We start from the raw sequence: 17819 nt of genomic DNA on the forward strand, positions 1-17819 counted from the left end.
CTACTACCAGGACTGGCAGCGTATTGTCACTCAATGAAAAAGAAACTCTGAACAAAGCACCAAGGGAATTGCGGTATATATTCAGCTCATCCATAGAAATTGAGCTGTATTCCAGCAACCAGATACATGTAAGTATCTGCAGTAAAATAGATCGGTCATTCTTAAAATTTGTGAATTTTGTAGTATTCCAATATTTGTAAATTTTGTAAATATCAAATTTGTAAACTTTCTAAGTATTGTAAAATTTGTACATAAGGCTACCCAGCCGAACCGATATCTATCATCAAGAATGACAAAAAACATTGTTAGCTAACAAAGAACATACTGAACAAAGCACGAAGAAAATCGCGTTATCTTCAGTCGATTCGTAGAAACAAGATTGTGTCCCACCAACCGGATATAAGGTGGCTACAATAAAGCGCAGTGATCATAGTTAGTCCATGAAGCGAGTATAGGTTAGGATCGCGCGATGTAAAGTTATCGTCGAATAAAGCGGGCTCAACGAATGGAGACAATGCTGTCAGGATTCCAGTGCAAATAACGTTTCTCGCATTCCCCAGGCCGGAAGTAGGGTGAGACCGATAAAGCCCGAGCAATTTCGTCCGGAACGGAAGCTTACGGCAAATAAGAGCGTTATCGATAGACAGAGGAGGAAACGAAAGCGGCTAAGGAAACAACGGCTTCGACGAAACGCTATTTCCGTCATCTGCTCGACCCTTCGCGGTAATTTCCTTCCCTGTTTGTGTTTTTCAACGGACCTTTTACTGGCTATTCTTTTCTCCCTCTCTCTCTCTTTCTTTCTCTCACTACCTTGTTTCGCTTTAACTGTAGTTTGATATACATGGCGGGTGTATACAAGTATAAAAGAAAGTTTAAAATTAACACAGTATGAATTTTTGTAACGGGTGTCCTATACTAATATTGTACGATATTGGTAGCAGTAATCTACAGCGGACAGAAGGTAGTTTATATGAAGTAAACAGTACAAAAGGCACTATAATTTTACTACACGATTATACTATGGGATAGGTGACTGTTACCAACATAGTAAAAAATGTCAAGTCTAGTTAAAAGTAACCAAAATCCATATGCACTGATTTTTAAACTTTTTTGTGTCCGCCATTGTCTCCTGTAGCGTACATTACATTTATTCATTGATCTTATTAAATATAAATTCATCTTGTAGAATTATAGTATGCACCTTTATACTTCCTACTTTATAAACTTTCTCTTCTCACTGTACTTCCCCGTGTAAATCATAATTATCCGCTCGTTATTGAGGTTAGGTTGATTTTGAAGAGGAAATTTTAGGTGTTAGGAGTGAAAATTATAGTGTAGTATGGGGTTGGAGAATATTGTGAGGAGACAGTTCTCGGTTTTAGGAGGCGATGAAGCTTTTAGGCAAGGTTAAGTTAGGTTATTTAGAGTAATAGCGCGGGAAGTGGTTTCGTATCGCCGTGGATCGAATGTACTCTACGTGAAGTATTTAGGAATTAATAGTCATCTCGCGAGAAGACAATGATAGTGATCGAGATTTTTAAAAAATTGAATTTTGAAGAGAAAAGATTAGGGGAAGTAGAAATGAGAAATAAAGAAATTATAGAAACGTATACAAAAGTAAAATATTAATAAATCGTAAAAATTTCCATTTTAATACTCATCGTCAAAACTGAAGGATTTAAATATGTGAAATTTGACTACATAGCTATTAACCTTAATTAAATTAAAATTTCTTTTTCTGAATTTGTTAACGTTCTCTAGTTTCTAAATTATTCTTTATTCTTAATTCTTTTTTAAATTCGTCGAGATTTAAATATGTCAGTAAATCGGAAGAAGATGATCCGTCAGTACAATTCGCTCGCGACAGCTGTACAAAATATTCGTCGATATAGCAGTGTGCCGCACTATCTCGTGCAACAATAAAACAGTCGCCAGATTAAAAAGTTTATGGAAAACAGGGGCAATAAATCAAACTTTATCTTGGCTTGCAACTTTGTTTGATACAAATTTCCCATTTTCCGCGAAAGCATTCCAAATCTACGATTCCAAACGCTTAACCAATTTAACAATGTATAGTATTACATTGGGAAAATATGAGATAAAAAAGTGCTGTAAAACCAGCAGCACAAATTGATTTCTTTTTTCCCGCTTGTCTTTTTAGTATATAATACCGTAAAATATATCAATTGACAAACTCTTCCATTCTTCAAAGATAATATTTCATTATACGAGGCATATTCCATGTAAATCGAACATAACCTTAACTTTACCTGATTTAACTGAAACCTAACCTATACTTGGCGAAACCTTCACCCTTCATGATCGTATAATGTACATTTCATTTAAAGTTCGAATATTATGGAAAGCCTGGGGGATAGAAGATTTTAGTTAAGTATGAGTAAAGGTATTACGATTTCAAAATCGATTTCACGTGATCGAAGTTCATCGGAGAGTTGAGGAGTGGGGTGGGCCAAGGGGAAATGTTAAACTTCATCCAGAATTCGTAATCTCGAACAAAATTCTTCTGTTGCCTCTTCTGTCGATGAACGAAGTCGAGATACGAGGGGAACCACCCCTTTTCCACCCTTCATGCTAGATTTCTTTTAAGAGCCCGAAGCTGTAGCCTGTCGAATCGACGATCAGAAATGTATGGAAGTTGAATTTCTCACCTAACGCGTCTCGTATATTTTGCACGGCTTTCGGATTCGAATATCGCTTCAAATCTTATGATCCAAATGCAAGAAACGGAAAAATCGTCGATACCGTTTCGTTCATGGAGAATCTCCACGTTCTATGAAAAATGAGATGCCGGGTTTGAAAAGTACTTACTTATAGAAATCAAAAAGAGAATTCCCTTTCCTACTTTTTATATGTTACAGTTTTTACAGATCTGTATAAGTACAAATGATAGATTTTGTTACTTACGTAGATTGTAGATTTTCGAAATTCCAGTCTTCGAGATCTTTTATTTATACAGATTACATGTACGAATTAGTTGTGCAAATTTTCATATAATTATTTATACAAATTATCGAAATAAATTTTCAGAGAAAATTTCCATTTTGTTAATTAAACTATTAATTAGAGAAAGTCAGAAATTCAATACTTGTGTTGAAATGAATATTTAATATTTATATTGTATCATTATCGTCTTTAATATTTCATGTTTCGAATATTAAAATGAAAATATTATAAAATTACGTAATATAATGTAATACCGAATAAATAAGAAATTTGTATTATTATCGTTCTCCTTATGTTTATATCATTATTAAAATATTCACATTAAATGTGAATTTATATTTTCTATTTCCATTAAATAGAATTTTACATAAAAGATCAATATTCTTGTAATTCTTGTTAACGTAACTTTTTCCTTATATATATATGTAATTATAGTAATATGCACGTTACATTATTTCATAAAATACACTGCAAAAACTACCGCGCGGGACAGGCTGGACGTAACTTTTTATCGAAGATTCCCTATATACGCGAGTTATTATCCATGAACAGAATGAAAAACGAAATCGACAGGCTGACCATTGTTACCCAACGAGAGAAGATGCGAGAAAATCTGCTTCGAGCTGTTAATTAATTCTTCCGCTATTGATCATGCTCGGTAATATCTCGTCATTTTATATTTCGCAGTCTCCTCAGGTTCACTCGATATTTTCTTCGTTGGCGAATGAAAATCGTGAACGTATAATCTCCCAATAGACACCAGAAACAAAGGGAAACGAAATCGTCAGATGTGCCAGTGAAATGTATTTAGTAAAATACAAATACGAATAACGATACGAAAATATCCGATATGTCCATTGAAAAAATCCTGCTTTGTGTCTTTAATTTGAAAAATCCTCTGTTTGTTGGAAATATATTTGAATAATATGCCGGATCAAAATATAAAATATACTGTGTTTTTGTAAAAATTTTCCTTGTCCATTGCACGATACGATCATTGAAACCGTGAACATAAAATTGATATGTTGTTAGAGACTAATATTTGATAGATCAACATAGGTTATTCTGTTCTTCTCATTTTAATAAATTACATTAAATTTATTTACGTTAGATGTATGAAATAAGTTCCTTGTTCGATCATACGTAATTATTAGACTGCGGATTTTTATGCAAATTAATTGAACAAATGGAATTTAAGTAGAAATTTATTTCACCCGTTGAATATTAAAATAAATACTGTACTTTGAATATGTTGTATATTTCTGCATATTTTCCAATTTTTAATCTCCTATAAATGCGTAAAAATCCGCAATCTAATTATAATCTGGCTTAATGTCGACATTAATATTAATATATAATTATACATACTTTTGGATTATTGATGACTAAGGATTTCGACATTTATGCAGCCGTTTTGTTTTGTTACATTCAAACGCTTATGGAACGGATAACAGATGATGTATACACTCAGTTCATGTATTATTTTCCTTATATTGTGACCTAACGTTCAATCGGCGCTAGCGTTCTGCGTTCCACAATTTCAATCAGTTTGATTTGGGTAAACATCGGGGACGGTACAAGTGACGTCGGTCGTATCGTTCTGCGTTAGTATTAAGTAATACGTATAAAAGCTTCGCAATTTAGAAATTTCTCTATTCTCTTCTTCACAGTGCCGACCGAATTAATTAGTTTTAGAATATTTAACTTCCTTGTGCGGTTCTGGTGATTAATATCGTTAGTGGTAAGTGATAAATTTCAATACATTTAATCTAGAAACGATCTAACCTAAACTGTTGCTGGCCCATTGAAGTATTGCGAATTTTTATCATAGACATATCGTGTAAGCGTAAGTAGTAAATTTTAATGCCAAACGATGAAAATAAAGTTAACCCTTAATCTGTAAATGTGAATATTTATATATTTCGACCGGGTTAAGAGTTTCTCTCAACGTAACGCGTACAAACCTTTCTTCTGTCGCCTAGAAACAGTTACTCGACAAAAGTTTTACGATAACCTTAATTTAGAACGTTTGATAGTGTTATATGAATGTTTTTGGATCTCTTTTAACAAGCATTAACTGCTGAAAATGCATAGGTTATGAAAGACTCAGGTTTACAGCTTTTAGGTTACCGTAAAAATGTATTATTATTTAAGGATTAAAAATACGCAGTCTAGTATTAATGAATATAACCTAGATTATTTTTAATTTAACCTGACTGTTATAATACCCGTTTAAGTATTATAGATTGCCAATATAAACGTGATACACGCCATATGTCCGTTTTAAATGTCTACACGCGATTATTTCTATAAATATCAGAAATAGGAAACAATGTTTCGGATGAAAGTTGTTCGACGTATGTATGTGTGTTGTATGCAAGACAAAAGAGAACAACGCGATGTTTTCATATTTACGTTTCCTTTGTCTTTCATACGATAAGTTTTACAAGACCAGAGGCAAACTATCTTTCGAACTGTTCATTTATCGACTCGAGCGCCTCAATACCTTTTTGTAGAGAATTACAAACTGCGTTATAGAAGCATAGTTTCATTTAGAAAAGTTACATCACTATTGAATTATCTTATTTATGTTCTATATTCTATACATTTAATCTTAAATTAATAAAATAGAAATATACTTGCTGTCGCGTAAAGTTTATTGAAATCCATTGTTATTTCGTGGTCCAGGTTTCCACACGTATACACTGAACGAAACGACGCATACGGAACGCGAGGAAGACGAAATCCTGACGGTGAAATACGAGGATGGTAGATGGTCGAAACCCTACTACGATTGCGGCGGTGGAAATATTTGGATGTTGACCTACACTGTCCCCTTTTTCGGATACATCAACGACACCTACTTTTTCAAGTAAGTCGTTTATGTTATATAAATTTCGAAATTGCAGTGGTATATATTGGAAATGCCAGAACCGATGATTTTCAACGTAGACAGGAAACGCGTATATGATTTTTTAGTTCTAGGCTTATTTCGTTTATCTGTGGAATTTTATGGATGTTTCGAAAGGAACATTTGTTCGATAAATTTCTCAATCGCGTAGACTTTTCCTTTAAATAATTTTGTTTTAAATTTAATTTTATCGAGGTGGTTTATTTTATAATATTCCTTTTTTAAGCTGAATCTTTCATTAAAACTAGAATTCCTCTAAATCGTGTACCATTCGAATTTTAAGTAAAGTAATGAACAATACAATTAGTATAATTAATGCAATTTCGTTCAATTTTTTATATTTATTTCTTTTACAAGGAAATGTCTACCGTGCCTAACATTTTCGTTTCCTGTCTATTGTAATTTACCACTATCGTGCTATTAATTTATTATATGCATTATCTATCTACGCTTGCTATTTTATTATAACAAATAAATCGAACGAATCGAAGAATCTCCGAGAAGGAATTTTCAAGATTTCTTCTAATCCTCCGCAAATTTAACAACATCGAAAAATTCCAAGATCTTCCTCTTTTATAGACACCAAGTAATTTCTTTCATGATCAACGCAATGTAACTTATGTTTGTCTCGTTTATGGTACTAATATGGAGAACTATAACAGGCCATATAATAGTCTTATTAGAACTCGTACGTCACACTGAAGATTTATAGATATTAAATTTGATACCAGATTTATAGAGATAGTATAAATTTCTCTCCATCGTTTTTCAGCGTTTCAGCTAATATCCTTCGATATATTTGTCAAAAAGATTTTTACGATAAAAGTACAAGTGATCGTTGATATCTGTGATAGCCGTCGACGACGGTATTCGCCATATTGTTCGATGATAAAATTTTTATTCGTTCCGTCGTGCAACTAGACATTTTAGAAATTTTCGAGAAACAATAGGAACAAATTTTTTAGTTTCCAGTATAAATAAATAATTTTAATATTTGTTGACAATAAAGCGTTGTTCCGTTCGTTGGGAGCTTTCACGTCACGAATATAGCTTTTCAAATCGCTTGCGAACGAAGCGGCTTATATATTCTTCTCCCCCCTCTCCCCCTAAGAGTTATTACAAAAAATTTTTTAAAAACTGTGCGACAATAGCTGGAACGATAGTGGACGCGTTTTTTAACTATGAATTCCTTAACTGTCGATCGTCTGCATTTTGTAAACTTTCCAATAAAACTTCTTCCTCGTTTTTATTCTATACACGCTATTTTGGGCAAGTAACGCTGTACAAATATGACATTTTGTTTCATTAATCTATTAACCGATTGATGATGTATTAATATACAAGTAGTAATTTGAAATTATTTTTAGTCTGTTACCTTGCATATTTCCATGTTTAATTCTATAATTTTTGTCCATGTGTTACATTCTGTTTCACTAACCTGTTAACCAATTGGCAATATATTATCTTAATGCAGTAGTGGCAATTTAAAATTATCTTTAGTTCGTCCCTTAGCACATTTCTATATATAATTTGATAATTTATTTTCATGTATAATTTTCCAATCTAATTCCATGTATAATTGTATATTTCATTACGACATTCATCTCTTTCATTATCCAATTAACCAATTGGTAGTATGTTAATCTACAAGTAGCAATTTTTGTTCTTTTTCTTTTTTCTTTTATTTAATCTGTACTTTATAATTTGTCCAGCTGGATATTCAGTAAATTTTTCTAGCTAAATAGCAATTTGAAATTATTTTTAGTCTGCCCCCTTGCATATTTCCATGTATAATATTATAACCTTTGTGTATGTATAATATTCTGTTTTATTAATCTATTAACTAATTGGCAAGCAAAAATTTTCTTTAGTCCATCCATTTGCATATTTCCATGTATAATTTCATAATCTATTTTCGCATGTAATTGTACACATTATTTTCATACGTAATTTCATAATTTATTTTCATGTACAATATTCTCTTTCGCTAATCTGTTAAACTAATTGGTAATACATTAATTTACAAGTAACAATTTTAAACTTCTTTTGGTCCAGCGCTTTTGTATATTTCCATATATATATACATATCTATTTAAAATTTAATATAGGAGGTTAAATTATATATGTATATATTATAATTTAATCTCCACGTTTAATTTATTTTCTTGTACATAATGTACATACAATATTGCGTGAAAGCAAATAGCATAGAACTAACAGAACTAGACGCACGTGGTTGGAATAAACAAATAATGGAATATTTACTAAATACAAAACACACAACTATGTAGAGAAACCTTGATATCGAATAATATAGAAGCTTCATATATGTTATATCTTATATCTATAATATATGTTATGTACTATATCTCGACAAATTTCAGCTTTTTCATTCACCCACACTGTCCCTTTCACGTATATCACCGTGTCCCCTAGGCAATTAATTTCAAACATAATTAACTACACGGATCATATTTGTTCAAATTGTAATAATATATGTTTCCATTTTATCACAAATATTATTCGATTAGATTTGAAAGCTTTGTAACCTTTTTTTTTTATTATGCTAATCGATGTGAATTTCTTTTCTATGTTTCGTCGACTATTTTACTTCATCGTATTCCGCATTTGTGAGAATTTTTAGAATAGTTAGAATTGAAAAAACTTTGTAGTTCAGCTGTTGTACTTTCTTCATTCGTAAATCCGTTTGGTATAATCTATGCATTGTAAAATTATTACGTTGAATAGGAAACTTCTTCGGGCGTTAAATCAGGTTTTATAGGAAGCTTCACGCCAATTTTCCCAAATATCAGTTCACACGAGAAAATTACAGGAATATTCAAATTATAAATGAACACACACTAACCAGGTTCTATAGTTTCATTGTAAATTCTACATTCTGGTATACGTGTTTTATAGTAAATTCCTTCTTTATTAACGCGATTCAGTGGCATTCAATACGAGATAAAATTCAAATTCAAATTTCAAAAAACGGTATTCCATATACATCGACTCGAATGTCGTGCAAAGTTTCCATATCGTTTCAACAGTATCAAATTTCAATACAAGCGAATCCTCGAAGCAGCTCAGCCCTTGCATTTACTATACAGTGTCGATTACAAAACACGTACTTGGCCAAGATCATCAAAATATTTAAACACTCAACAATTAATCCTTCGTTAAATTAATAAACCGTAATATTTAGTGGTATCGTGTTCAGCATCAATTGTATATTCAATATATTGGGTTGGCAACTAAGTAATGGCGGATTTTGCCAATGCCATCTATTGACAAAATCAACAATCATTTAGTTGCTAAACCAATATTACTATTCATGCTGTATACTAATTTTTCGCTTAACGTACGTTTGCAACAAACATCTTGCAGCTTTTATACGCATTTTCAAACTAATTTCAAATTTTACTGTTACAACCGCGATACTCGTGTCTCGATGCTGCAAAATATGAGAAAAGTCACGCGTAGTGCGCGTAATACGTTCGTAGCAATTTTCTGCGTTACGCGTCGCAATATCTTCATCAGCCACTGCATACAACGAAAATACTTTTACTTCGGAACGTGTGGCAAAGCTGAGAACAATTTCCTATCGTTTATAGGCCAATCTGTTTAAGCGTGAAAGGTTAGGCGTGAAAATAATAGCGCATTATTTACCTGTGCTTATCTGTAGGATCAACTAGCTCGATGACATGGCAGGGTCGCGTGAACCAACCGAAATTCTAATCCGCCCAATTGTTTCTAATTTATTGGACGAACGCACGCGAACAATCCATACAACGGCGATCCATACAACAGCGATTTAATTCGATGTTTCGGCGTGGAAAATTACAATCGGGTGAAGAAGCAACGACAAACAAGATTTGTCCGTTTTAATAACCACCTCATAGAACAGACAGCCATAGGTAATTGAATAGAGGTTATGCGTCTCTTCTCTATCTTCCATCTGAAACTGTTCAAATCGTTTGAATTTTACGTTTGCGCATTTTCATTTGTGCGTTCTGTTCGTTTCTATTTGGGTCGGCATCTAAGTCATTGCGTATTTTGTCATTAGGTGGTAATGTAGGTCACATAGTTGGCAACCTAATATCTATCGGCGAATAGAACGATTTGCAAGACAGATTCACGATATTGTTCTCTGGAAATTATTTGATCGCGATGTTTGAGTTATAGGAGCCTAAAAGTAATTATTACAGTATCTCCGTGTGCTGATGCAGTACCATGTAATAGGATGCAAATGAAGATATAGTATAGTAATATATGAAAACGTAGTACATTTGATACGGTTAAACGTAATGGCAGATTGAAATGCATTCGAATGTTTCAAATACTTTAGTGGTTTCGACTATACTGGGATACTAGAATATAGCCAAGTATATTATACTGTATGTTGTATCAAGTATAACAACATTGAATACGTGATAAAGCGTGTTGAATATATTTGACATATCTCTGTGTTCATTACACAGTATATTAGACTGTATATCAAGTTGTATGAATATATTGGGTTGGCAACTAAGTGATTGCGGATTTTGCCATTGGGTGGTATTGACAAAATCCGCAGTCACTTAGTTGTCAACCCAGTACAGTTAGAGTGTAATTATATTCGTATGTTTAAGTATATTATTTTATATTGGAACGTATCAAATTAATATAATGTGTATAATTTACCTCAGCATATTTTAGTTTTAACATACTTGAAGCATTTAATATTATTGTGACATTCCGAAAATTACATTTGCATGCGTTATACCACATAATATGGTGTAATGTAACAATAAAATGGTATAACAAGAGGACAATGTATATGTTTTTCTCATCATGCAATACCATGTTTCGAAAAATACCACACGCAATACCATTATTAAAAGCTATTAGTATCATACAATTATATTATATTATAATATATTATTATATTCTGTAATGTTATTTGTTTCCAAATTGTAATGAAAACTGAGTGCGTTAAGAAGTTATAGATACTCTGTTTTGAGGAAAGTTTTTTCTTCGGTAAACACCGTCACTGTAGCTCGGTGTGCAGTGAAGCGTAAATGTGACCGCTGACGATCTTTCTCGCGCACCATACACTGTTTTGACGCGGCGGCTCGTTCGGGGGGAGTCCCTCGTCGGACGAGCCGGTCGTAGCGGAAGCGTTAAAGAATAATCGTACTGATATGTTGAAACATACTATTAGTATAGAAATATACCAATTTAATACGGTGTAAAGTATCTGATCAATAAGAAAATAACAAAGTATTTAATACGCTTTACTATATTCTATTGTATCAACACTATATTGGAATGGCAACTAAGTGATTGCGGATTTTGTCATTAGGTGGTATTGACAAAATCGGCAATCACTTAGTTGCCAACCTATTGGTGCTTCACAGTTATATTTCATTTCGTTACCACGTATTGAAGAATGATTATATTAACATGCTGAACCAGGCTCTTGCTATAGAAATGTATCAATTTGGTATAGTATAATCAAAAAAACTAAATTAAAATATAGTCGTATATTTTTGCAATATTATTACTTGCTTGCTTATATTTGTAAGTAGCTTGTTAAAATAGTGGAAATCCTAACGCAGAAAAAAAAGTAAATTTAATAATAAGAAAGAGAAAGCAAACTAAGGGCAGAAAAATATGAAACACGAACATACTGATTGGAAAAGAGAATATAAGGATGAGACTGTGTTGTTACGATCGCTGACCCTATCGATTGTTGCAAATGCTCGAGTTCGTAGCACGAGCCCTGATTATGATTATGAGCGGCTAAAGTCACGGCAAAATACAACCGGCTATCCGGAGATTTAACGTTTCTGGGTTTACTGGGATTTCCATCGACGTCACAGCTTTTACTCGCCAACAATGTGTGCCGAATTTCATCGCGCATTTCCACATACGTATACGTTGTATCTGTCCGCCTCTGGCTAACCCCACCATCAATCAATAGAAACACATGGAAGGAATATGCGCGTAGAAAAAGATGATATTCCTTCTCGTTCCACCTGTTCGTCAGATTAAAATTCCACCCTCTTTTTTAATCGATCGAAATTTGGTGGCTGAGCGTGTCAGCGGCGATTTTGAAATTTCCTTTGGGCGGATTTTTAAAGATTTAAAATTTTCAAAGATTTTCAATATACAGAGTGTCCATAAAATCTCTAACCTTCAAATTAAAAAAATTATGAAGGTTTGGATTATATGTATATTTTTTTACGTAAATTTTTTTGCTGCTCAAATTCATTTCGAGGGGGTTAAAACTAACCCTTACGGATTCGGCAATTTTTGTAGCTTGTGACGCGCGATCTGTACGAGACTGAACGAGAATGTTCAGACGAAAGTTACTAGCTTCAATTAGGACTACTATTTGATAACAATCGATCGAAATTTAGTGGCTGAGCGTGTGTCAGCGGCGATTTTGAAATTTCCTTTGGGCGGATTTTTAAAGATTTAAAATTTTCAAAGATTTTCAATATACAGAGTGTCCATAAAATCTCTAACCTTCAAATTAAAAAAATTATGAAGGTTTGGATTATATGTATATTTTTTTACGTAAATTTTTTTGCTGCTCAAATTCATTTCGAGGGGGTTAAAACTAACCCTTACGGATTCGGCAATTTTTGTAGCTTGTAACGCGCGATCTGTACGAGACTGAACGAGAATGTTCAGACGAAAGTTACTTGCTCTAATTAGGACTACTATTTGATAAAAAAAATTATGAAACTTTTAGCTAGTTGTAAAATGTAAAATCGGAAAATACCCGGATCTTCACGGGTCAATCGGATCCCTTTAGAGGGAGTGTGGATAGGAAAAAAATTGCCCGATACATACCCACATATCCTCCACGTATCGCCAAAGTTTCCTAATTTTTTGAATTTGCGGGTTGAGGATGTGCCCATGTTGCTGGTAATTCTGCTACAACAGGCAAAGGGGGAATTGTAGGTGAAAAAGCAAATCGAATTATACAGTGTAAAATTTCGACAAATATTGTACAAATTCTACGATACAATGAAAAGAATTATATTTCTTCAATATAAAATTTTAAATAATAAATTAAAAAAATAAGAATTATAAATATAGAAGAATAAATAATTTAATAAAAAATTATAATATTGTAATAATATTATCCACTAATATCCTGATTTGATAATAAAATATTTTATCTCCATATCGATATCAATTTTATGAATATTCTTGGTTGGAAAATTGGTTGAACTTTCCATTGATCTATAGCCGTTGCTAGATACATTTTACAACATGGAATGAATTCGATGAACCGTCCGGGTAGATGGAACGAACGTAGTCTTCCATTTATGAGAAACGGGCAATATTTTCATATTTCACCACACGTCGACCGGCTATTCGACAGCTTTACCAGCTTTCATCCCCCTTCTGAATATAAATAATCTTGCACTCGTGTTAAGATCTGCTCGAATTTTCTAGACTCGAGGGTCCAGGGATTTACGCTGATTGCACACATTTATCTCTACCATTTTCTCCATTCTACCACTTTTTTCTCTCTCTCTCTCTCTCTCTTTTTTTTCATTTATTATCTTTTGTATTATCTGGAAAGTTGTCAATGATAACAATTACGTGTATTCTATAAATGTATACGTATTTAAATAACAGTATTTGCACGCTTAATTTCCTACAGTGATTTTAATCAGTGCTACTGATTAGCAAATAATTAGTAAATAATTAGTGATAGGTTGTAAATAATTAGTAATTAGTTATATTGGATTGGCAACTAAGTGATTGCGGGTTTTGCCATTACCACCTAATGACAAACTCCGCAATCACTTAGTTGCCAACTCAATAGAATCCTGGAAACTTTAAATTTTCAAGATCGTGAAATTTGTAATTTTCCTAATTTTCAAAATCTTGGCATATCAAGCGATTATAGATTTCCTGAACCTCAAATTTTCAAAGTACGATATTTGAAAATTTAAAATTTAATGTGAAATTTAACAAATTTTTAAATGAAGTTTCTTCACCTGTATTTTAAAAATATGCAACATCGGTAGCTTCAGCGTCCAAAATACCACGTGTTATAATGAAGTTGTAACGCGTTAGGCAAAGTTGCTGCTCTGTCTATTTCTGAATTGTTTGTAGCGTGCGCGCGTAAAAGGTACAGGCAACCAAGAAATTTCTTCTTAGGATGAAGGGGCGCGAATAACGTGATTTTCGAGCCTCGACGTGTTTTACCTCCGGAGGATACTGTCGCGCTACAGATATGTTAAGGCAAGTCTTGTTGGCTTGGCAACTAAGTGATTGCGGATTTTGTCATTAGGTGGTGATGAGCCAAGCCGATATATAAACCTAGAAATTTATGACTATTCTCAGATTTTTCAATAAATTGTTCTTACCGTATTTGTAACAAAGCTGCTAGTAGAAAATTCACAAGCGAAGTTCACTCGGTGTTGTAACATTTTTCAAACGAACTTGTATTTCCGGTATTTTTATTTTCAACAATACGTTCCGCTCTATAATTTGCACTGAATAAAACGCTTCGAATTTCTATGACGTAGGTCAGCTCTATTGCATCGATCAACCGCGCCAAGCAATTGAACTTTTTATTCTCATATCCTGATTATTTCTAAAATAAATATAAATTCTATTACACATAATTACCTCCACAGCACCATGTCACCTTTATACTTGTCGTTTACTAAGGAACTTCAATTTGGCCGATATAGCTGGCCAGGGCCTACCTTAAGAAGACGTTAATTTCCAATAAAATGCAACCTTATCTCGTCAATATTTAATCTAATCGATATTTAATCTAATCAAGTTGATCGGCTCGATAATTCGTGCGTAAAGACCCAACTGTCGTGCTTCGGTAACTTTACCAACGGCTACTTCCGGTTTCGATATTTTATGAGTGGATGATCCACGACAGTTTATCTGTCGCAATGGCGCATTAGTCATTGTCAGTGGGGATTATCATCGAAACGCCAGCGCCGATAAAAAGGAAACTTAGTGACGAAACGTTAATAAAATCGATTCGTTTCGAGAATTTCGTACCCAGTATTAACATCGCTTCTCCCCTCCCCACCCCTCCCCTTCCCACCCCTGCCCTCCTCCTAGTTTCTTTTTTTTCGCTATAGAATACGAGTACATCGATCGTACGTAATTAATCATCCCGGGGCGAAAAACGTATCGTTATTCTAGAAATTCTGACACGCGAATCGTGTCGTTCGATTGAAATAACCGACGGCGCCGATTCTAATGTTGATTTATGACGATTTTTATTAGCATATCAGCTGTCCAACAGTTGTTTTGTCATAGTTCACCGCATAGTTCAACATTTGATTTATCGTTTTGTGTTATACCGTTAAGCGCACGAATGAATAATTCAAATTTCTTTTTTTCTTTTTTCTTTTTTTTTTTTTCGGGGGCGTTAAGAAGTTGGACGATAAAACGAAATGATTTTCCCTCTCCTTTCTGTGATTACTCTGTGGCTCGCACGTTGCCATTGGAAACGACATTTCGTTTAGCGAGGTTGCAACATAACCTCAAAAATGTAATCGATTCATAAGCGTCAATAACGGCAAGAGGCAATGTGCATGTCTGTCATTGTGTTATTTATGAATTCCAACGATGAAAAAAACGCTAAAAAAAACGCATTCAGATCGATTTGTGTATAGAATTTATAATTCATAACCTATATCGTATGCCAGTTGTTTATTACAGGTTTATTGTAGGTATTTTTATTCGAGGGAGCAATCGTTAGTGTATTAGCATCAGTATTTTATTATTATCAAATTGCAATTCATAATTTGTGTGAAATATCAAAATTTTCTTAAAAATTGCAGGACAAAACTATCGACGTATTAGTACTAGTGCTTTATTAAACCCATACGTACAATTCAAAATTCATAACCTGCACCAGATGTATATCATTAGTGTATTAGTATCAGTGGTATTTATTTAAAGATACGTGCGATTGGTAATTCATAATCTATGGGAAAAAGCAAATTTTTATTCAAATTAGGAAGATACGTTCGCTTGTAAAACAGCTGATATGAAATTATAGAACAGCATTACGTGTTCAATCGCTACTAATATATTTTCCCTTCTTCTCTATCGCATACTCGTATTTTCTCATATTTCGTATCTGTTTTATTTTTGAACAACATTCCAATAAACCTTAGTTGAGTGAAAAATATAGATCCGTACTAAACTACACGTTTTTTTTTCGCTATTTTCATAGAAGATACATTATTTCTTGAACATCCTGTAGAAAAACAAATCAAAGTCGACGCGAGTTTTGGAAATTCGCTGGGACGGATAGTTCGCCAGTTTCCTGTGTTTTTTCGCGATCCATTCGTCAACCAAACCGTGAAAGTGGTCTCGTTTTCCGGAAGTCACGTTCCAAGCGGTCGCTCGGCGCGAAATCCCCAGATAGAGGGCAGCACGATATCTATAGAATCGAATTTACCTATGAAACTGAAACTGCGGAACGTGTAATTACGGAGAAACCGTGATGCAGAAAATTGGATCAATAATAATAATAACAATAGCAATGCAACAACGGCAATAACGACAATAATGGTAACGATAATTAGAGCCGGATTTATTAAATTCATTTTGTGTACCACTATTACGTGGTTATTTCTCATTCCGTTGTTTGATTAATTTGTATCTCAGCTATTATGATCATCAGTGTCAATGCAAGTTTCTATCGAAATTTTGGCTTATTGCATAAACGACTCACGGTTATTTGTTCCACTAGTCTTTTGACGATTCTTAAGATCGTTTACATCGTAATTAATTAATTTAAAAAAAAAGAAAAAAATTGTTAATTAATTAACTATTAACGCCATTAATTATTTTATTTATCGTTTGATTTTTTATCTAGTAACTCTATCGTTTCGCTGAATTTGCAGCTGTCGATAAAAAGATTTGAAAAAAGCAACGAAACAGCAAGGTAACAGTGTACTGTTGTTTGAGAAACATTGATAATGTTATAAAAATGTTTGTGATGAAAAATTATGCCAGAGACATAGCTGTACTTTCTCTTTTTAATAGAAGAATAATCATAATCATTAGTTTACGAAATTACAGGAATTATAACAATTTGTTTCTTTGTTCTTCGAATGGAAATAATTTACAGATTCAACGTGTTTCTAACTCTGAAATGAATTTATTTGGCATATTTTTCTATACAAGTAAAAGACATAAATTTTCTTTATTTTTACATGAAAATAATTAATTGGTCAGCTTTAATTACTGTTAACAAAAAACATGTCTGTTTGTTAGTTCGTGGAAAATTTATTTAAATGGTCGCATCGTTAGTGGAAAATAGCTATTTTCGTATTTCATGTGGCTTGATTTGAAGTCGAGTGGAAGATGTCGCATTCTTGTTAAAATTCCAGCGACGTTCGCGCTATCTGGCGTCGGGGAATCCATTTCCGGTCTTCAAAGGACCAGGGAAAGATTAAAAGCCAGTTGTGATTTCTTTTTCTCAGGGAATTCTTTTACGGTTAGTGAGACAAAGCTGAAACGACGTTGAAAATTCATGAATCAGAAATTATACTTTTTATGAAGTCGTGTTTTCTTCAGATCCAGAAAAATGATCTAATTACTTCTTTCCACGGACCAATCCAATCTGCAATTTCCTTATCGTTTCGGAGCTTTGTCTACTTCAAATTGGGAAATTAACTGGGAAATTGGAAGATTTCAACTTTTTTTAAATCGGGGAGTCTAAAATATCAAAATCTATAAGATGTCGATGCTTCAGAATTTGTCAATTTTTAACACTGCACAATTCCAAGTGTCCGAAATTTTGCAATTTCAAATACTTCAAACTCAAACGTTTCGTACCTTCCCGCAACTCTTCGATTACACAGAATTTAGAAATTACATAATTCGGGGAATTCTGCTCTCACAGATCTCGAGTCCTCGAAACTACAAAATGTTAATCTTCCAA

The 17819-nt window shown here is 33.3% G+C and overlaps 1 protein-coding gene and 1 long non-coding RNA gene across 3 annotated transcripts in view; one reads left to right on the forward strand and one right to left on the reverse strand.

The window, feature by feature from the left end:
* Positions 1 to 17819, forward strand: part of LOC126925497 (probable G-protein coupled receptor 158) — a 169092-nt gene that overhangs the window by 35914 nt on the left and 115359 nt on the right. Inside the window, exon 2 of the mRNA XM_050741083.1 lies at positions 5653 to 5836. Within this exon, the coding sequence (XP_050597040.1) occupies positions 5653 to 5836 (184 nt within the window). The remainder of the gene's footprint in view (positions 1 to 5652; positions 5837 to 17819) is intronic.
* On the reverse strand, positions 13411 to 14712 carry LOC126925532 (uncharacterized). 2 transcript variants are annotated; one of them, XR_007713976.1, is made up of 3 exons: positions 14599 to 14712; positions 14254 to 14483; positions 13411 to 13452 (listed from the first exon to the last, which is right to left on the reverse strand). It is a non-coding gene; the product is annotated as an uncharacterized LOC126925532 (long non-coding RNA). The 2 variants fall into 2 exon arrangements; XR_007713975.1 differs by lacking the exon at positions 14599 to 14712 and adding an exon at positions 14538 to 14584.

Source organism: Bombus affinis, chromosome 16 (assembly GCF_024516045.1).
Source record: "Bombus affinis isolate iyBomAffi1 chromosome 16, iyBomAffi1.2, whole genome shotgun sequence".
In the NCBI taxonomy this organism is placed as follows: Eukaryota; Metazoa; Arthropoda; class Insecta; order Hymenoptera; family Apidae; genus Bombus; species Bombus affinis.